We start from the raw sequence: 21,106 nt of genomic DNA, 5'->3' as shown, positions 1-21,106 counted from the left end.
TCCGGTTCAGAGCAAACTAATTCATGCAGTTGCCAAATCGCTCACTCACAACTTTAATGCCAGTAGCTCACAAAGTAGAATTTTTGCTCACAGGACTCCACAGCTTAGAGGGAGCATTGCCTGGAACCATTATTGGGGGGGGGCTTGGATCTCTCTCTGTGTCAAACCCTGCAGGCCTGACACCCCCTTCCTGATTCCATATCCCATGGGGGTAGCCACAGTGGGAAAGGGCCCCAGTGAAACATACCGAGTTTGACTTCCCCGCGGTCGTTGAGGAGGACGTTGGCTCCCTAAAAAGTGAACGGGTACAAAAAAACAAACGTGAGAATGTGGAGGGTGAAGCAAGCTGGGGATTCCTAGCCTTAAGAACGTAAGAAGATAAGAGAAGCCAATGTTGGATCAATGTTGGCCCATCCAGTCCAACACTCTGTCACACAGTTACCAAAAATACCAGGTGCCATCAGGAGGTTCACCAGCGGGGCCAGAACTCCAGAAGCCCTCCCACTGTTGCCCTCCCCACAAGCTCCAAGAAGACAGAGCATCCCTGCCCCAGACATAAGAACATAAGAGAATCCAGTGTTGGATCAGGCCAATGGCCCATCTAGTCCCACACTCTGTGTCACACAGCGGCCAAAAATACCAGGGCCCATCAGGAGGTCCAGCAGTGGGGCCAGGACACTAGAAGCCCTCTCACTGTTGACCACCCTAATTGCTCTTTAGGATATCTGCAATGGTTCATTTCCTGTCAGGAAAAGCACAGGTTTGAAGAAGAAGAAGAAGAGGAGGTGAAGGAGGAGGAGAGGATTGGATTTATACCCCGCCTTTCACTACCCGAAGTAGTCTCAGAGCAGCTTACACTCTCCTTTCCCTTCCCCTCCCCACAACAGACACCCTGTGAGGTAGGTGGGGCTGAGAGAGCTCTTTCAAGGACTGCCCTTGAGAGAACAGCTCTGAGAGAACTTGTGACTGACCCAAGGTCACACCGGCAGCTGCGTGTGGAGGAGTGGGGAATGAAACCCGGTTCTCCCAGATTAGAGTCCGCGCTCCTAACCACTACACCAAACTGGCTCTCCAAAAAGACTGGCTCTCCAGAAGATGGCTACTCTCTCTGGAAAACCCTCATCTCACATCCCTGGTGCGCAAAGACTAGTTCGATATATTCACTTACTGGCTCTGCCCCCTCTTACATCACAACAGTTCCACCAATGGCAGGCAAGGGCACCTATGCGTGCTCTCTCTGACATCACAGCCAGAGGCTTGGTTGCCTCTCGTCTTGGTTCCGTTTCATATTCTGACTTCGTTGATTCTTTGTCAGGCTTTGACGTACTCCCGTGCACCGCCGTGGGAATGCAAAAGTTAGGATGCTACCTACTTCTTTCTTTTTTAAAAAAAGCGGGAACTACGGTGAGCCCAGACTACTCTGCTGCTGGGTCGACTGTCATTTCCACTTTCGGAAGAGAAATGAAACGTTCCTGTGCCTTGTTCCTGTATCTGCATTTCCAAGCAAGCAGTTACATTGCAGCAGGCAAAAAAGCAATCCTCCGGGTGCCTTCTGGAGGCCGCTGGCATTTACTCCTCAACAGTAGGGTTGCCAGACTCCAGGAAGCACCTGGAGATCTCCTGCTATGACAATGGATCTCCAGGCAATCGAGGTCAACTCCCCGGGAGAAAACGACAATTAGCCATGGTGGCTAAAGGGAACCTCCATGTTCAGAGGCAGTTAGCCTCCGAATACCACAGCCAGAAGGCAACATAGAGGAAGACTTCGACCTCTCTGCCCTGTTTTTGGAATGGTATAAAAGAAGGCAAGAAGCTTCATTGCAGGACTAACTCAGAGATCCAGGGAAGGCTTTGTCTTCCGTAATCTCTCTGGGCCAGTCCTCTGTGCATGGGGAAATCTTTGTTCTGTATATTTAACCACTGACTGTCTTTTTTTTAGGACGTAAGCATTCTGTTTTGTATTCCTTGCTTGTCTTTAGCTAATAAACAATTTTATGGTTTAAATAACCTTGTGTTGCATTCCAGCTAACTCTTCTTTTTTTTTTAACATTCTACCCCGCCTTGATAAGGGGCACTCACCAGACCATTACGAACCTAAAGGGGGTGGGAACAGGTGCAGGTAACACTTTATACAGGGTTAGTTTATACTGACAAGGGCTACAGTTGCGTTTCCCCAACAATTAGCATCCATTTTCCACAGGGGAACAGGGGGACTCAGCTGCCTCGGGAGGTGGTGAGCTCCGCCTCACTGGCAGTCTTTAAGCAGCGGCTGGACAAACACTTATCGGGGCAGGACAAGGGGAAAAGAATGTGATTTCTGAATCTGATTTCTGACACTCTCTCCTTGAGATAGATAGACAGACAGACAAGATAGACAGACAGACAGATAGACAGATAGATAGATAGACAGATAGACAGACAGACAGATGGATAGATAGATTAACAGGGGTCATTTCCTGCAGGAGCGCACAGGAGCAGAGCTCCGGCAGTAAAGAGCCCAGGGGGCGGGCATATGCAACAAGCCCCACCCCCTGCTCACAGCAGCCCTCAGTCAGAGCAAGAAGCAGCCAGGTAAGTTGCAGAGCCCCCCCCCCTCAGCCCCCCGGTCCAAGACAGTCCAGTGGCACCTTTAAGACCAAGTTTTATTCAGGTACAAGCTCTCCCTCCTCTGCGAGGGCAGATCTGTGTGTTCCCCCCCCCCAATAGCTAGCAATCCAAAACAGTCCAGTGGAGCCTGAGCGGTGGGTGTTGCCTTCTGACACACTTCCAGTGATGTCAGGGGGTGTGGCATATGCAGATAAGTTATGCTAATGAGTTATGCTAATGAGCTCCTGCACCTCTTTTTCTACGAAATGACCCCTAGATAGACAGACAGACAATAGATAGATGGATGGATAAATAGATAGGTAGATAGAAAGACAGATAGATATACTGACAGCTGTCACTGTGCCTTCAAAAGTTTAAACTTATAGAACATAATTTTATAATTGCATTTTTGTATGAGAAGCCGTATCAAGCAAAAGTATTATTAAAAGCCTTTGTAGATGGAATGCTATTTAGACGTCCAAGGACGCCGAGAGCGAAGTTTAATGTGAATCACAGTCCTTATCGGCTAGGTCTCCAGAAGCGAGTCCAGAAAGGGTCCCAGTATTCTCTAATGTTCCCAGTGTTCTGAAGACCAGATAAACAAGTGTAATTACTGACACCAATGAGAGATGCATTGAGTCAAATGATGTTTCCATGATGTTAACTGCTTGGCACCAGTTAGCGATCTTTTAATGTGTACATTATATGTGACGTCATCCGGGGTAACCTTTCCTGGTTATGGTAGAATACGGCTTGGAATTGCTGAAGGGCTAAGGTACTCAAGCGCCTGTATTCCCTGTTTCCCTTGCAATAAACAGATTCATCTAACTCGTTGGACTCTGGCTGTGTGTTTCCAATTCGGCTTCGAGAGCACACGGGCACAGATTTGTGCATCATCAGGGATGCTCTAGGCCAGGGATGTCAAACATGCTGCCTGGGGGCCGGGTCAGGCCCCCGGAGGGCTTCCCTCAGGCCCGCAGTGGAACTGGCCATCTCCTGCTTCCAGTTCCACTGCTGCTGCTGCTGCATCGTAGCTTTCTTCGGCAGACTCTCTTAATCACTCAGCCATTTCATTTTTTTTTTTAACCTGGGTCCTAGACTCAGAACTCTGAGCATGAGATTTCTGTGGTGAATGCCGACAAATCAAAAGTGGGTTTGCCGCTTACAGAGCTAATGGTTTAAGCATGTTTTTAATTTAAGTTAAAAAAAAAAAAAACCTTTGTGTTTGTGTCCTTTATAAAGTTTATATCTCCGCTACCTGGCATTACATTTTATGACACACGTGGCCTGGCCGGGCAACGTCTCCTTTATGTCAGATCTGGCCCTCACAGCAAATGAGTTCGACATCCCTGCTTTAGGCTGATCCTGCACTGAGCAGGGGGCTAGACTAGAGGACCTGTAGGACCCCTTCTAACTCTGGGATTCTGTGCTTCTATTATTCTATCTCTGTAGTCTGGAGATGAGCTGTAATTCCGGGGGGATCCCCAGACGTCCCTCTTGGAAACCGGCATCTCTAGTTTGTGTATTCCGCAGGGCTATTTTTTGGCAGGAACACACAGGAACGGAGTTCCGGCTGGCTCCCAAGTTGGCCACGCCCAGCAGGAACTCATTAGCATAATAGGCCACACCCAACAGCAGGAACTCATTCGCAGCCACGCTACGCTTCGGGGGGCGGAGCCCCCCCCGGGGCCCGATTCCGCCGCGCCGGAAATCGGGCCTCCAAAGCAGGGGTTTACCTGCCCCCACCCCCACTTGGCAGCCCTATGAGCATGAGATTTCTGTGGTGAATGCCGACGAATCAAAAGTGGGTTTGCCGCTTACAGAGTTAATGGTTTAAGCATGTTTTTAATTTAAGTTAAAAAAAAACACCCTTTGTGTCTGTGTCCTTTATAAAGTTTATATCTCCGCTACCTGGCATTACATTTTATGGCACACGTGGCCTGGCCAGGCAAGGTCTCCTTTATGTAAGATCTGGCCCTCATAACAAATGAGTTCGACACCCCTGCTCTAGGCTGATCCTGCACTAAGCAGGGGGTTGGACTAGAAGACCTGTCGGGCTCCTTCTAACTGTGATTCTGTGCTTCTATTATTCGATCTCTGTTGCCTGGATATGAGCTGTAATTCCAGGGGAATCCCCACACGTCCCTCCTGGAAACCGGCATCTCTAGTTTGTGTATTCCCCTCACCTGGCGTTGCTTTTGCCAGAGGGGGCAGCCCTCTCCATCTTCCCCAAAAGGCCAGCCAGCCACTCCACACTTCTTTCACAAAGCGGCGGGCGGGGGGGACGGGGGACGACCGGGCCCTGCCAGCTCATACTCACTTGCAGCATTTCTCTACAAACGTAGGCGATCTGCAGCTCGGATAAGGGCCCGGTGGCTGCGAACACAAAGGGGTAAGAGTCAGCCATCAGCATCCTATCCCTGGCCACCAGCCAGAGAGCAAGGGGTCTCCAACATGATGCCCGTGGGCACCTGCCAACACCACCCGGACACCCGCCAAATCTTTTAGGAAGTTGGCCACTGGAGAGCTGATGGGCTGTGCAGGTTTTTAAAAAAACATCGCTTCACAGCAGCTGCCCCTCGTCCCAGTGTGATTTCAAGCAAAGCCGTGGCAGCCATTTTGTGCCTGGCTACACCTCCGGCGGCAGCCATTTTGTGGCTGCACCCATCGCACTGTGTCAGAATTCCCAAGGAGCCCACAGGCTCAAAAAAGGTCGGGGATCTGTACCATGGAGCGATGTTGTCAGGGATGTTGTGAACTCTGGATTTCACGGACAGTTTTGTCCTCTAGGCTTGACCCCCGATTGACTTCTTAGGCCAAAAAGGGATGGCGACACTTGCCAATCCTTCTCAGTGGCTCGGCACGTCCCCCCCAGGGTTACCAGCCTCCAGGTGCTACCTGGAGATCTCCCGCTTTCACAATTAATCTCCAGATGACTGAGATCAGTTCCCCCGGAGGAAATGGCTGCTTTGGACGGCGGACTCTATGGTATTATACCCTTCTCTGGTCCCAAGCCACGCCCTCCCCAGGCCCCACCCCCAAATCTCCAGGTATTTCCCAACCCGGAGGTGGCAACCCTGTCTCCCCCCCATCAAGGCTGTAACAGATCGCCCACCCCTCCTAGCTGAGAGAGAGTCGGGTGTTCCTGGGTCTGCGTGACAAGTAGGCACGACATTTAGACAAGAGGCAGGGTCAAAGCAACACATTCTATGTAGGGTCTGAGTAACCCCAACTGGACTTTGCCTCTTACAGTCAGATGCCTGGAAACGGGAAACTAGTTTTTCACGTGAATAGGTACCCAATCTGCTCAGGTAACGCCAGGGGTCATTTCGTGTAGGAGCGCACAGGAGCAGAGCGCACAGGAGCGGAGTTCCAGCAGTAAAGAGCCCAGGGGGCGGGCACATGCCACATGCCACAAGCCCCACCCCTGCTCCCAGCAGCCCTCAGTCAGAGCAAGAAGCAGCCAGATAAGTTGCAGAGCCCCGCCCCCCCATCCAAAACAGTCCAGTGGCACCTTTAAAACCAAGTTTTATTCAGGTACAAGCTCTCCCTCCTCTGTGAGGGCAGATCTGCATGACCCCCCCCCCAATAGCTAGCAATTCAAAACAGTCCAGCGGAGCCTAAGCGGTGGGTGTTGCCTTCTGACACACGTCCGGTGATGTCAGGGGGTGTGGCATATGCAAATAAGTTATGCAAATAAGTTTTTCTAATGAGCTCCTGCACCTCTTTTTCTGCGAAATGACCCCAATTCAATCAGTAGTACAGACATTCTCCCTACTCCGGAACACCTGTTTTTGAACCAAAACAGTCCAGGGGAGCCTGAGCGGTGGGTGTTGCCTTCTGACACACTTCCGGTGATGCCAGGGGGTGTGGCATATGCAAATAAGTTCTGCTAATGAGTTATGCTAATGAGCCCCTGAACCTCTTTTTCTACGAAATTACCCCTGGGTAACGCGATATAGGGTAACAGCGGCTTCGGCCTTCTTTCTAGAGTTGCCAACTCCAGCTTGGGAGATTCCTGGAGATTCTTTTCCTTGTGGGGGGGGAGCCTGTGGATGGTGGTGTGGGACCTCAGCAGGATATAAAATGATAAAGAGTCCACCTTCCAGTGCAGGCGTTTTCTCCAGGGGAACTGATCTCTGTCATCTGTCTGGAGACCAGTTGTAATTCTGGGAGCTCTCCAGGCCCCACCTGGAGGCTGGCAACCCAGCTTCTTTTCCTGTGCCACTTTCCTGACCTGGGAGGGGGGCTGTTTGCCCACCTTGGGGCGGGGCTGTGTGTGTCGAATTCAGAATCGGGCAGATTTCATTTTCGCTTCCTTTTCTAAAAAACATCTGTGTTGCTAGTCTGGAAGGTGTTTGAATAGGGTTGCCAGCAGGGCTATTTTTGGGCAGGAACGCACAGGAACGGAGTTCCGGCTGGCTTCCAAGTTGGCCACACCCACCAAGAATGTATTAGCATAATAGGCCACACCCAACAGTAGGAACTCATTAGGATTGGCCACATTAGGGGTGTGTGGCCTAACATGCAAAGGAGTTCCTGCTACAAAAAAGCCCTGGGTTTGGACAACAAAGAAGGTAAACAGAATAAGAAGCAAAAGGTGGGTATGGCTGGATGAGCACACTTCTGGTAACATGGGGGAGTGGCCTAATATGCCAATGAGCTGTGCTATCAGGGGTGTGGCCTAATATGCTAATGACTTTCTGCTGTTGGGTGTGGCCTATTATGCTAATGAGTTCCTGCTGGGCTTTTTCTACAAAAAAAGCCCTGGTTGCCAGGTCTGGGTTGGAAAACACCTGGAGACTTTGGGGGTGGAGCCGGGAGAGGGCGAGTTTGGGGAGGGGAGGGGCCTCAGCATGGTACGGTGTCCTAGAGCCCTCCCTCCAAAGCAGTCATTTTCTCCAGGGGAGCTGATTTCTGCAGCTGGAGATCTCCAGGCCCCACCTGGAGGCTGGCAACCCTGCAGAGGACTCGGAACCAGTGCCGGGGAATAAGGAGGGAGGGAGGGGACGGAAACAGCTTGATTTCTAACAGCCGGATGGCAAGAGCGTTGCGGCATTTTGCATATCTCTCTGTGCTTCCTCTGGAGTCTGGCACTGGCTGCTCAAAGGCACATCGTTTCAGAGGGGGGGAGCGTGAAGAAGGCCCAGTCCGACTGAGCCTCGCAGTCTGCCCCCCCCCCGTGGGCCACAGTGGGGGGGGCAGCCTTTTCCTCTGATCCAGGTGCTGGCTGACACGGTAGAGAAAGCGATGCGACCACAGACGGTTTCAGTTCCGCATTTCGGAACTGCCTGCTCGGTCTCTCTGATCCCTTCGCTGCGCCTGCGTGCACTCAGACTGCCATGGGAAGGGTTTACTGTACTAATCCAGGGGATCGGGGCGTGGGGGGCCCTTAACCCGGCAGAGACAGCGGAGAAAGAGCTCAAGTATGGGTTGTTGGGTTTTTTTGCCAGATCCAGGTTAAGAAAACCTTGGAGAATTGGGGAGCCCCCCGGAATTATAGCTCATCTCCAGACTACAGAGATAGTTCCCCTGGAGAAAAATGGATGCTTTGGAAGTTGGACTCTGGGGCCCTGTACCCCACTGCGGTCCTCCCCAGTCTCCATCCCCAAATCTCCAGGAGTCTCCCAACCCGGAGCTGGCAACCCCAATTCTTTTGCCCTCAATGCGCATGAAAGAAACGGCTTTAACGGTTAGGCATCGTATCAAAAAAGAACTCACCCCCTGTCTCACAGCCAGGATAATCCTGGGCAATCCTGCATCTGGATTCCGCTCTGCATTTCCCCAGCACCGAGGGAAAACTGCAGCTCAAAACCACATCCAAATGCCTCGGGGCCAACACTGTAAAGTCACCCCATAAATCTATGCAGAAGGTACCATAAAACCCGGTGGTCAAAGGAAGCGAAGGCGGCATGCAATGCAGAGGGTACCATAAAACCCGGTGGTCAAAGGAAGCGAAGGAGGCATGTAATGCAGAGGGTACCATAAAACCCAGCGGTCAAAGGAAGTGAAGGCGGCATGCAATACAGACGGTACCATAAAACCTGACGATCAAAGGAAGTGAAAGCAGCATGCAATGCACAGGTTACCATAAAACCCAATGATCTAAGGAAGCAAAAGCGGCATGCAGTGTATAGGTAAAGGTAAAGGTTTCCCTTGCTCAAAAGCCAGTCGAATCCGACTCTAGGGTTGAGGCGCTCATCGTTTCCAAGCCAAAGACCAGCACTGTCCGAAGACGTCTCCATGGTCATGTGGCTGGCATGACTAAACACCGAGGCGCACGGAACGCTGTTCCCTTCCCACCGAAGCGGTACCTATTTATCTACTTGCAATTTCTTGCTTTCGAACTGCTAGGCTGGCAGGAGCTGGAGCCAGAGATGGGAGCTCACTCCATCACACGGCACTCGGGTCTCGAACTGCTGAACTACCCACCTTCCAGCCTGCAGTTCAGTGTCTTAACCATAAAATCCGATGATCAAAGAAGGTGAAAGCAGCATGCGGTGCAGAGGGGAATTTCTGTTCCAACGTGGGTTTCGTAAAACAACGGGAGTGGAAAGCCGATGCAGAATCACCCACTGTTGTAAGTATTGCAGGAAGCAGAAGTAGGAAGATACCTGATTTCCGTGTGACCACACAGGTTAGGTAGGAAGGAGACCGGGGGAAGACCTTTACCTTGGTAGATGTCCTGGAGAGACCCGCCCCCGCAGAACTCCATGCAGATCCAAAGTTTGTTAAACCTGGGGAGACAGCGGAGAGGTCAGGGTGAATAGTGGTGGGGCAGGGGGGGGAAGAGACCTGGTAGGAGAGGGAGGAGTGGGAAAGGAAAATGGGACCATCCCAACCCTGAGGAATGACACTCTAATGCATTTGCAACTCAGGATATCCCATAGATTTGCAAAGGATCCACTTCCTCGTGTTGCAGCTCCACAAGATAACACAAGGCCGGTCAGGGGAAACCCTGGGTGATGGGCAAAGGGGAGTGTTTCTCACTGGAGGTAGCTTCCGAAATAGGCGACGATATTCTGGTGTTTGCACGTCTTCACCATGACGATCTCTTGTTGAATGGTGGCGCAGTCGTCATCTGGACGAGTTGGGGACAAGAAGGTAATAACAGCATTCGGTTTAGAGGCTGGTGTTTACTTGTACGCCGCTTTTGTCCCCGAGGGCGTCGTGGTTAAGTGCACGGGCTCTAATCTGGGAGAACCAGGTTTGATTCCGCACTCCTCCACTTGCACCTGGCTGGGTGCCCTTGGGCAAGCCGTAGTTCTGATAAGAGCTGTTCTTGAAAAAGAGCCGTTTCTGTCAGAGCTCTCTCAGCCCCACCGACCTCACAGGGTGTCTGTTGTGGGGAGGGGAAGGGAAAGGAGTTTGTAAGACACTCTCCTTCAGGTACTGAAGGGCGGGGTATAAATCCAATCCCTTCTTCTCTTCCTACACATGCAGCTGCTGCTGTGTCCTTGGGTCAGTCACAAGTTCTCTCAGAGCTGTTCTCTCAAGGACAGTTCTTGAAAGAGATCTCTCAGCCCCCCCTACCTCACAGGGTGTCTGTTGTGGGGAGGGGAAGGGAAAGGAGTTTGTAAGCCGCTCTGAGACACCTTTGGGTAGTGAAGGGCGGGGTATGAAGAAGAAGAAGAGAAGAAGAGATTGGACTTGTACCCCGCTCTTCACTCAGAGTCTCAGAGCAGCTTACAAACTCCTTTCCCTTCCCCTCCCCTCCCCACAATAGGCACCCTGTGAAGTAGGTGGGGCTGAGAGAGCTCTTTCAAGAACTACGTCTTGCCCAAGGTCATCCAGCAGCTGCAAGCGTAGGAATGGGGAATCAAACCCGGTTCTCCCAGATTAGAGTCCGCACACTTAACCACTACACCAAACTGGCTCTCTTCTTCTTCTTCTTTTCTACAATGTTCTCCCTTTCTCCAGTGTATCCAAACAACAACCTTGTAAAGTTCCTAAGAGCTCTAAGCAGTCTTTTTCAGGATCCCAAGAGCTCTAAGTTTTTTTTTAAAAAAAAGAAGAGTTGGATTTATAACCCCACCACTCGAAATCTCAGAGCGGCTTACAAACTCCTTCCCTTCCTCTCCCCACAACAGACACCCTGGGAGGTAGGTGGAGCTGAGAGAGTCCACAGAGAACTGTGACTGGCCCAAGGTCACCCAGCAGGCCTCATATGTCTCAGAGCAGCTTACAATCTTCTCCCCTTCCTCTCCCCACAACCCTGTGAGGTTGGTGGGGCTAAGAGTAACTGTTGGCCCTCCAGAGTAACTGGTCGGCCACTGTGTGAGGAAAGATGCTGGACTAGATGGACCGGTCTGATCCAGCAGGGCTCTTCTGATGTTCTTAATCTCTCACGTTGGATTGCATTATAATGGAGGAGTGACCATCCTTCTAGCAATCTTTATTTGTGTCACCTGAGGGGAGAACAGGATATTTCTTGGCCCACAAGGCAGAGCCTGTATCAACTGCCGAATCTGGGGTTCCACTCTTCAAGAGTCAAGTATTATTTGATATACAACTTATATTTTTACCACCGTGAACCAAGGGAGTACTGTGTTGTCTTCCTGCCTCAGGGCACCAAAATGTCTTGAAGCATTCTGAGGTGATTTTTTGGGGTGGGGGGTGGGAAACACACATGAACACCTGAAGCGGCCTTCTACTGAGTCAGACCCTGGGTCCATCAAAGTCAATATTGTCTACTCAGACTGGCAGCAGCTTTCCAAAGTCTCAGGCAGAGGTCTTTCTAGGGTTGCCAAGTCCCCCCGGGCAGGGGTCATTTCGTAGAAAAAGAGGTGCAGGAGCTCATTAGCACAACTCATTAGCATAACTTATTTGCATATGCCACACCCCCTGACATCACCGGAAGTGTGTCAGAAGGCAACACCCACCGCTCAGGCTCCACTGGACTGTTTTGGATTGCTAGCTATTGGGGGGGGGACGTGCAGATCTGCCCTCACAGAGGAGGGAGAGCTTGTACCTGAATTACCTGAATAAAACTTGGTCTTAAAGGTGCCACTGGACTGTTTTGGACTGGGGGGCCGTGGGAAGCTCTGCAACTTACCTGGCTGCTTCTTGCTCTGACTGAGGCCTGCTGGGAACAGGGGGTGGGGCTTGTTGCATGTGCCCACCCCCTGGGCTCTTTACTGCCGGAGCTCCACTCCTGTGCGCTCCTGCAGGAAATGGCCCCTGCCCCCGGGGATTGGGCCGCCGGGGGGAACCCCACCCCCAAAGCACGCAACGTGCCCAACGTGAACACGTTACCCGGAGGTGACCTCATCGCATCGGGCACGTTGCGGGGGGGACGCTCTATCATTCGTGGGAAAACTCTATGGTTTTCCCTCGAATGATTGTGGCCCCGCCCCCAACGCAGGAGGACTCCCGGGGACGTCGTGGATCCCCCCACTGTTTCGTGAGTAGGACTTGGCGACCCTAGGTCTTTCACATCACCTACTGCTAGATCTTTTAACTAGAGATACCGGGGATTGAACCTGGGACACATAAGAGGTGTTTTGGTTTTTTTTAGTGAATTCAAATATCTGGATGTTGATTGCTTTTAAATGGCCCAAACTGTGGCACTTGAGATGGCCACCTCACCACCAGTGTCCCCTCTAAGCTGAGTTAGTGTGAGTTAGCTCACAGTTTTTTAGCCTCCGGCTCACACCTTTTTGTCTCAGCTCAGGAAGGATGGGGCTCCAGAGCAAACTCGTTTATGCAGTCGCCAAATCGCTCGCTCACAACTTTAATGCCAGCAGCTCACCAAGTAGAATTTTTGCTCACAAGACTCCACAGCTTGGAGGGAGCCTTGCTCACCACGCTTTGTCATCGGACCAGGCTCAGAGCTGATAAGAATTATCTATTTTATATTTGTTTTATTTGGAAATTCTCTACACCGCCTCTCCAGGGAGCTTGCCTGAAGCAGCACACAAAATGAAACATCATAAAACCCTAAAGTATCCTAAAATTTAATAAAATGCATTACTAGCAATATCATTGCTGACACGGTTATTTATCACGCTACCCAATATAGCAATATTTTCACATTCGCATGCCGAACGTTCGGCAAAAGCCTGTTATAACTGCAGAAAAGCTGCCTTTTAAAAGAAAACGATCATCAGTTTTTTCAACAAACACAACAAGACCAAAAAAAATGTATTGAAAGCAATAGTGCCGTATTGGGGACATCAAGATTGTTCCGGAATCGTAAAAAACAAGTACAAGATGAAATTAGGAACATACTGTGGTGAAAAGGTGCCTTTGATTCTACCGGTGATCACGGGTCATTTCCTGCAGGAGCACACAGGAGTGGAGCTCCGGCAGTAAAGAGCCCAGGGGGGCGGGCACATGCAACAAGCCCCACCCCCTGCTCCCAGCAGCCCTCAGTCAGAGCAAGAAGCAGCCAGGTAAGTTGCAGAGCCCCCCCCCCCGCGCCACAAGACGTGGCACCTTTAAGACCAAGTTTTATTCAGGTACAAACTCTCCCTCTTCTGCGAGGACAGATCTGCATGTATGTACATCCCCCCGCCCCAATAGCTAGCAATCCAAAACAGTCCAGTGGAGCCTGAGCAGTGGGTGTTGCCTTCTGACACACTTCCGGTGTTGTCAGGGGGTGTGGTATATGCAAATAAGCTATGCTATGCTAATGAGCTCCTGCACCTCTTTTTCTACGAAATGACCCCTACTGGTGATGCTTACTTCAAAAGGATTGGGTCTGGTCTACCTTAGATTGTTTTCTCTTAGCCCCCCAAACAATTTGATAATGGAAAAGAGTGCTTCTGAGAACGCTCAGAGTGCCTCCGCCTCAGCAATACGACAGTGTCTGTGCATCTGGCGTTAGCACAGAGTCCAGCGTGTCTCTGGATAACCTTCGTCGCTATCGCTTTCCCATTCCAAGCCTGTTCCTGGCTACAAGACGGCTTCCTGCCACCATTTTTGTAGGAAGGGATTCAAAAGACAGAGCCCTCCTTCAATGCACATTCTGTTCCGGACAGCGGCCGAGCAAGAACACAGGGGGCTGGGGACTCCACACTCACCGGCTTCCATTTTTACAATCTTGATAGCCGCCATCTTCCCCGTTTCCTTGTTCTTGGCCTGAGGGAAATACAGAGAAGATTAAAAGGTAGTGTTTTAGCTGTGGCTTGGATAGCCCAGGCAGGCCCAATCTCGTCAGATCGTGGAAGCTTAAGGAGAGTTGACTGTGGTTAGTAACTGGATGGGAGACCTCTTTAAAATACCAGAGGCAGGAGGACAAGGGCGGGCTTTATTCAGCCACCTCTCTGAATAGCCTCCAGGAGGCAGAGGAGATTAAGATTTTACCCCCCGCCCTTACCCAAAGGAGTCTCAGAGCGGCTTACGATCTCCTTTCCCTTCCCTTCCCCACAACAGAGACCCTGAGAGGTAGGTGGGGCTGAGAGAGCTCTCTCGAGAACTGCCCTTGAGAGAACAGCTCCGGGAGAACTTGTGACTGACCCAAGGTCACCCCGCAGCTGCATGTGGAGGCGTGGGGAATCAAACCCGGCTCTCCCAGTTTAGAGTCCAGGACTGCGAACAGGAAAGCTATGCAGGCGTAACCTGGAAGGCAGCATCTCCTGGGTAAAACAGCGGCCACCGTTAGAAAGACCGCTGATCTGAAGTTTCCCCCATTGTACATGTCCATCCTTCCCAAACCAAGGCTGTGGTCATTTTCTTTTAACATGTACTTTTAAATGTCTGCCTGGCAGCTATGTCCATACACCCAAAAAAAGAGGGGGGGGGATCTAAACCAACAAAGCACAAACCCCCAAAGGAAGTTTAGAAAACTAATTGAGGGCCAAAAGTTTAAAAACAGAAGTGTACAAAAGAGTGTTGATTACAAAGACATATAAAAATCTAGTAGGGGCCCAAACAATGTTCCCTCTAAGCTGTAGAGTCCTGTGAGCAAAAATTCTACTTTGTGAGCTACCGGCATTAAAGTTGTGAGCAGGTGATTTGGCTGCTGCATGAATCAGTGTGTTCTGGAGCCCTCCTTCCTGAGATGAGACAAAAATGTGTGAGCCGGAGGCTAAAAAACTGTGAGCTGGCTCACAGTAACTCAGCTTAGAGGGAACACTGGGCCCAAATAAAGCCTCATAAAATGTACAAAGTTACAAATACACACAAAAGAGAACAGTGTGTGTGACCTGATGTGTTATGACGCACAAGAGCCTTCTTCAGAGGTCAAATAGTGCAAAATATAACAAGCAACAGAGTCCCTGTAACACATGTAAGGCAATTAACAATACATAAAAAATAAATAAATAAAACAGGACCAAAATTGGAATGTTCCTATATGGAATTGAATGACACACCAAAAAAGTTTCTATTTGGGGCCACAAATAACATCTGTTCTTGTGTCGGAAGTAGTTGCATAAACTGGAAATATTATGTATCTTCCAGTTTAGGTCCTAAGAGTGCAAATAGAATTGGCTTGTCAGGGACAATGTGCCATCAATATGTACAACCAGACCTGTAACTGTGGCTGCTCCAGTGGTGTGAGAAATGTACTCCGTCCATGCTCAGAAGCAGTCTCTTCAAACATATTACTTTACTATCCTGCTGATTTGAGGAGAGGAGAGACGACAGGAGATTGGATTTATACCCTGCTCACCACACCACTACTCGAAGGAGTCTCAGAGCAGCTTAAAACCCCATTACCTTCCCTTTCCCACAACAGACGCACCCTGTGAGGTAGGTGGGGCTGAGAGAGCTCTGAGAGAACTGCTCTTGAGTGAACAGCTCTGAGAGAACTGTGGCTGACCCAAGGTCACGCCAGCAGCTGCGTGTGGCGGAGTGGGGAAATCAAACCCGGTTCTCCCAGATTAGAGTCTGTGCTCCTAACCACTACACCAAACTGGCTTGTGGGTTGTTGTTCCCACCAAAGCGAACTAAGCTTCCCCAGTTTGGCTCCGTGGACTCTTCACCCGATGCATCATCTGAAATTAATCCCTAGTTTTATGCACAGAGTGATTCTTCACCTCTGTTCTCAGCCTCTGAAAGGACTTCTGCATTCCATCGGGCGCTCTAGAGACACTGGGTCAGCTACTGGTTTGGGGTTTTTCTTGCATTTTCAACTAATAGGATTTCCTGCGCTAGGCAGAAATCGAAAGGGGGCAGATTTTCCTGGCCTGGAGATAAAGGCAGAAGAGAGCGACGCCCATTGCAGTGTACTTTCCGTGGTGTGGAGGAAGATGCGATGGAGGAATGCATCCGTGGAGAACCGTGGACAGCCCACGGAGCCCCCAAATTCCAATCCCAACTCGGCCTAGAAGCTCAGGAGGACAGCGATCCTCTATATACTAACCAGGATCGAAGCAACACTGAACATCATAGGACTAATGTCTACATAAACATACATCAGACTGGGCTGAGTGTGGCCTCAGGACAGTCGCAAGCACTCCACACAACCTATCTTATAGGTAGGTGGATGTGAACAGGGCCTTCTTTTTTCCCCCCCCGGAAAAAAGAGGTGCCACAACTCTCAAGAGGGAAACGAAGTTTTCAATCTATATACTGAAACCTCATGACCAATGTTCCCTCTAAGCTCTGGAGTCTTGTGAGCAAGCATTCTACTTTGTGAGCTACTGGCATTAAAGCTGTGAGTGAGCGATTTGGCTGCTGCATAAATTGGTTTGCTCTGGAGCCCTCCTTCCTGAGCTAAGACAAAAATGTGTGAGCCAGAGGCTAAACAACTGTGAGCTAGCTCACATTGACTCCGCTTAGAAGGAACACTGCTCATGACTTGTTAAACGTTTTTAAAAGACTATTGTTGAAGAGGTTCTGGAACTTCGTCCCCCCAGAAAAAATGCCCTGGTTGTGAAGAAAAGGGGGGGGATGTATGTCCCCCTGGTCTTGAGAACTAGAAGTAAACCATGTTGGTTTCCCAGGTAACCAATGCTCCCTCTAAGCTGTGGAGTTTGGTGAGCAAAAATTCTACCTTGTGAGCTACTGGCATTAAAAGCTGTGAGCGAGCAATTTGGCTGCTGCATCAGTTAGTTTGCTCCGGAGCCATCCTTCCTGAGCTAAGACAAAAATGTGTGAGCCGGAGGCTAATAAACTGTGAGCTAGCTCACACTAACTCAGCTTACAGGGAACACTGCAACCTGTGGAACTCATGGCCGCTGGATGTCACGTTGTTTTTTAAAGGAGCGTTTTTTTCTCCGCTTTCTTTTAAACCATATTCACTTAGTACATTATGGCCAGAAACAAAAAATTCCAAAACAGGGCAGTGAAATCGGTAGGCCACGCGATCCAGGATGCTACAAGCTGGCGCTTCAAGAAATAAAGGTGCCGTTACCTTGTAGACTTCCCCGTAGGTTCCCCCGCCAACTCTTTGCAGCAGCTCAAAGTCTTCTTGAGGGTTTCTGGTGGAAATATCTAAGGCTGCTCTTTCTCGGGGATCCATTGTTCAGTGCTCTCCCGCCCGCAAAGCGGAGGTTGCTGAGCTTGTGAGTCCTTCTGCGTAGGCGTCGAGCGGCAGTGTGGTCAGGCCACTGATAAACTTCTCAGGGCTCCGCTTCCTGATTTGAAGCACGGTTTGCTCTCTGAGACCTCCTGAGACCTCTGGGGACAGCGGGAGGGGCATGAAGACCATGTCGCTTTGTATTCTCTCTTCCTTGAGGCAGAAGTTACAGGAACCGTTTCTCTTTTTGGAGGAGAAAAGTACTCGCAATTGGTGAAACCTTTGCAGGCTCGTCTGCTTATTAACAAGTGTAGAGGCTGAGCAGGTAGGCTATGAGCCAGCGAGCATGCACGCACACAACCAGCCTTGTACAGAATCAGTTTCCCTTTGGAAGAGACAGCACCAGAACCTTGTACCTTTAGGGACTAGTCTGCTTATTAGCAAGAGTAAAGGTTGATGAAGCTCAGATACTTTGGCCACCAAATGAGAAGGGAGCACTCACTGGAGAAGACCCTGATGCTGGGAAAGACTGAAGGTCAAAGAAGACGGGGACGGCAAAGGATGAGATGGTTAGAAAGTGTCATAGATGCAACGAACATGAAATTGAGCCAACTTCAGAGGACGGCGGAAGACAGGAAGGCCTGACGTGATCTGGTCCATGGGGTCGTGAAGAGTCGGACTCGACTGTGCGACTGAACAACAACAAAAAGGTTGATGAAGAAGAGGAAGAGTTGGTTTTTATACACTGCACTTCATTACCCAAAGGAGTCGCAAAGCGGCTTACAATTGCCTTCCCTTCCCGGTCCGCACAACAGACACCCTGTGAGCAGTGTTCCCTCTAAGCTGAGTTAGTGTGAGCTAGCTCACCGTTTTTTAGTCTCCAGCACACAGCTTTTTGTCTTAGCTCAGGAAGGATGGCTCCAGAGCAAAATAATTTATGCAGTAGCCAAATCGCTCACTCACAGAGTCAGTTTGGTGTAGTGGTTAAGTGCATGGACTCTAATCTGGGAGAACCGGGTTTGATTCCCCACTCCTCCACTTGCACCTGCTGGATGATCTTGGGCAAGCCGTAGTTCTGATGAGGGAGGGGAAGGAGTTTGTAAGCCGCTCTGAGACTCCTTTGAGTAGTGGAGGGCAGGGTATAAATCCAATCTCCTCCTTTTCTTTTTCAAAACTTTAATGCCAGTAGCTCACAGAGTAGAATTCCAGAGTAGAATTCTAGATCTCTTCTCTTCTAAGCTGAGTTAGTGTGAGCTAGCTCACAGTTTTTTAGTCTCCGGCACACAGACTTTTGTTTTAGCTCAGGAAGGATGGCTCCAGAGCAAACTAATTAATGCACTAGCCAAATCGCTCGCTCACAGAGCCAGTTTGGTGTAGTGGTTAAGTGCATGGACTCTAATCTGGGAGAACCGGGTTTGATTCCCCACTCTTCCACTTGCACCTGCTGGATGATCTTGGGCAAGCCGTAGTTCTGATGAGAACTGTTCTTGAAAAAGAGCAGTTTCTGTCAGAGCTCTCTCAGCCCCACCTACTTCACAGGGTGTCTGTTGTGGGGAGGGGAAGGGAAAGGAGTTTGTAAGCCGCTCTGAGACTCCTTTGGGTAGTGAAGGGCAGGGTATAAATCCAATCTCCTCCTTTTCTTTTTCAAAACTTTAATGCCAGTAGCTCAGAGTAGAACCTTTGCTCACAAGGTCCCACAGCTTAGAGGGAGCATTGCTTGTGAGGTAGGTAGGGCCAGTGTTCCCTCTAAGCTGAGTTAGTGTGAGCCACTTCACAGTTTTTTAGTCTCCGGCTCACACATTTTTGTCGTAGCTCACAACTTTAACGCCCGTAGCTCACGAAGTGGAATTTTGGCTCACAAGACTCCATAGCTTAGAAGAGTATGGGGTGGGGCTGAAAGAGCTCTGAGGGAACTGTGACTGATCCAAGGTCACCCAACCGACTTCATGTGGAGGAGCGGGGAATCAAACTCGGTTGTCCAGATTAGAGTCTGTTACTCTTAACCGCTACACACACAGAGCCAGCCTTGTACAGGATCAGTTTCCCTTTGGAAGAGAGAGCGCTAGAACCCCGTCATACCTTTAGGGACTAGTCACTACAGGGGTGTTAAACATGCGGCCCGGGGGCCGGATGAGGCCCCCGGAAGGCTTCTATCAGGCCCGCAGTGGAACTGGCTGTCTTCTGCTGCTTCTTCCAGTTGAAGGAGACATTAGAGTTCCATTTGTTGCAATTTGCTCAACAGTTAAGATTTTTGTCTTCAGCCGCACTTTCTGTACCCCTGCCCGAGGAGGTGAGGCTGGGTGGCGAGTAGGCACAGGGCTTTTCCAGTGGTGGAATTCTGTCTCTGCAGTGTCCTCTCTGTCGAGGTTTGCCTGATACCCAGGGGTCATTCTGTAGAAAAAGAGGTGCAGGAGCTCATTAGCATAGCTTATTAGCATATGCCACACCCCCTGACATCACCAGAAGTATCAGAAGGCAACACTCACCGCTCAGGCTCCACTGGACTGTTTTGGATTGTCAGCTATTGGGGAGGGGAGGAACATGCAGATCTGTCCTTGCAGAGGAGGGAGAGCTTGTACCTGAATAAAACTTGGTCTTAAAGGTGCCACTGGACTGTTTTGTACCGGGGGGGCGAGCTGGACTATTTTGTACCGGGGTAACTTACCTGGCTGCTTCTTGCTCTGACTGAGGGCTGCTGGGAGCAGGGGGTGGGGCTTGTTGCATGTGCCCGCCCCCTGGGCTCTTTACTGCCGGAGCTCCACTCCTGTGCGCTCCTGCAGGAAATGACCCCTGAACACACATAAGGGCTGAGCAGGTAGCATGCAATCATACTGGCAGCCAGCCATCTACAGAATCAGTTTCCTTTTGGAAGAGAGAGTGCTGGAATCTTGTGATCGGTGTTCCCTCTAAGCTGAGTTACTGTGAGCTAGCTCAGATTTTTAACCTCCGGCTCACACATTTTTGTCTTCGCTTAGTAAGGAGGGCTCCAGAGCCAACTAATTGATGCAGTAGCCCAATTGCTCACTCACAACTTTAAGGCCAGCAGCTCACAAAGTCGAATTTTTGCTCACAAGATTCCACAGCTTAGAAGGAGCACTGGCCCAGACAATGGAACTGGATGTGGAACTTTACATTTATAAATAATATACATTTAACATAGGCTTCTTCTTGGAGGGAACGTGTCATGGTATAGTCCATTCTTTGTCAGATCTCATAAGGTAAGCAGGGTCAATACTTGGATGAGAGACCACCAAGGAAGACTCTGCAGAGGAAGGCAACAGCACACCACCTCTGTTTCTTACTTGCCTTGAAAACCCGTAGCTGGGTATCTGGTGGCCTGATCTCATCATAGGAGAACGCCAGAGCACTTTTGTTTAGTGTAATGCTATTATAATGTTATTGTACTGAATTGATTTTAAATGGTTTTATATGTTTTATATTGGCTTATGCCTTTTGTAAGCCGCCCTGAGCCTGCATACACGGGGAGGGCGGGGTATAAATTGAATTAATTAAATAAATAAATAAATAAAGAACTTGGAAGCTAAGCAAGGTTGGCACTTGGAAGGGAGGCCTCCAAGAAAGACTCTGCAGAGGAAGGTAATGCCAAACCACCTCCGCTTTTGAAAGCAACTTGTTTGGGTTGCCATAAGTTAGGGTTACCCAGAGGACACATCCTCTTTGTTTTTTTTGGTATCCATCCTCTTTTGGGCTCTTTTTTAAAAAAAACAAAAAAAAATTTGCAAAAAAAAACCCCACCCCAACACCCCGACCTAAAACGCATAACGCGGCGTGCAAAACCCGTTCACAAAATTTTGCATGGGCACGCAAAACAAAAAACGAAACCCACCGCGGCGTCCCGACCTCAAAGCCAGTCGCCCGTACTACAAAAAGCGCACCTTCGACGCAACGGCGCAGGCGCGGCCGACCGGGCGCACGCGCACACAAAGCTTCCTTCTCCCTCGCGTCTTCCGTCTGCGCATGCGCGGGAGGCCGCGGGGGGAGGAGGAAAGGCGCTCTGTCGGTTTCCTCTCCACGGCGCCTTGCGGCCAGGCCTCGGCGGAAGTGCCCTCTCGCCCGGCTTCATCCGCTTCCTCCGGAAGTCGTGGTACTCCT

The 21,106-nt window shown here is 50.2% G+C and overlaps 1 protein-coding gene across 1 annotated transcript in view; it reads right to left on the bottom strand.

Annotated features, from left to right (window-relative positions):
* The window catches only part of MAP4K1 (mitogen-activated protein kinase kinase kinase kinase 1), a 59,229-nt gene extending 42,233 nt beyond the window's left edge, over nt 1-16,996 (bottom strand). The window contains exons 1-6 of the mRNA XM_015414063.1: nt 16,889-16,996; nt 13,611-13,668; nt 9,577-9,667; nt 9,259-9,323; nt 4,907-4,962; nt 145-186 (exon numbers count right to left, since the gene is read on the bottom strand). Of these exons, the coding sequence (XP_015269549.1) occupies nt 145-186; nt 4,907-4,962; nt 9,259-9,323; nt 9,577-9,667; nt 13,611-13,668; nt 16,889-16,996 (420 nt within the window). The remainder of the gene's footprint in view (nt 1-144; nt 187-4,906; nt 4,963-9,258; nt 9,324-9,576; nt 9,668-13,610; nt 13,669-16,888) is intronic.
* Nucleotides 16,997-21,106: the final 4,110 nt, after the last annotated feature.

This window comes from Gekko japonicus, unplaced genomic scaffold (genome assembly GCF_001447785.1).
Source record: "Gekko japonicus isolate JY-2015 unplaced genomic scaffold, Gekko_japonicus_V1.1 scaffold3255, whole genome shotgun sequence".
In the NCBI taxonomy this organism is placed as follows: domain Eukaryota; kingdom Metazoa; phylum Chordata; class Lepidosauria; order Squamata; family Gekkonidae; genus Gekko; species Gekko japonicus.
This window is presented reverse-complemented; position numbering and strand designations above follow the sequence as displayed.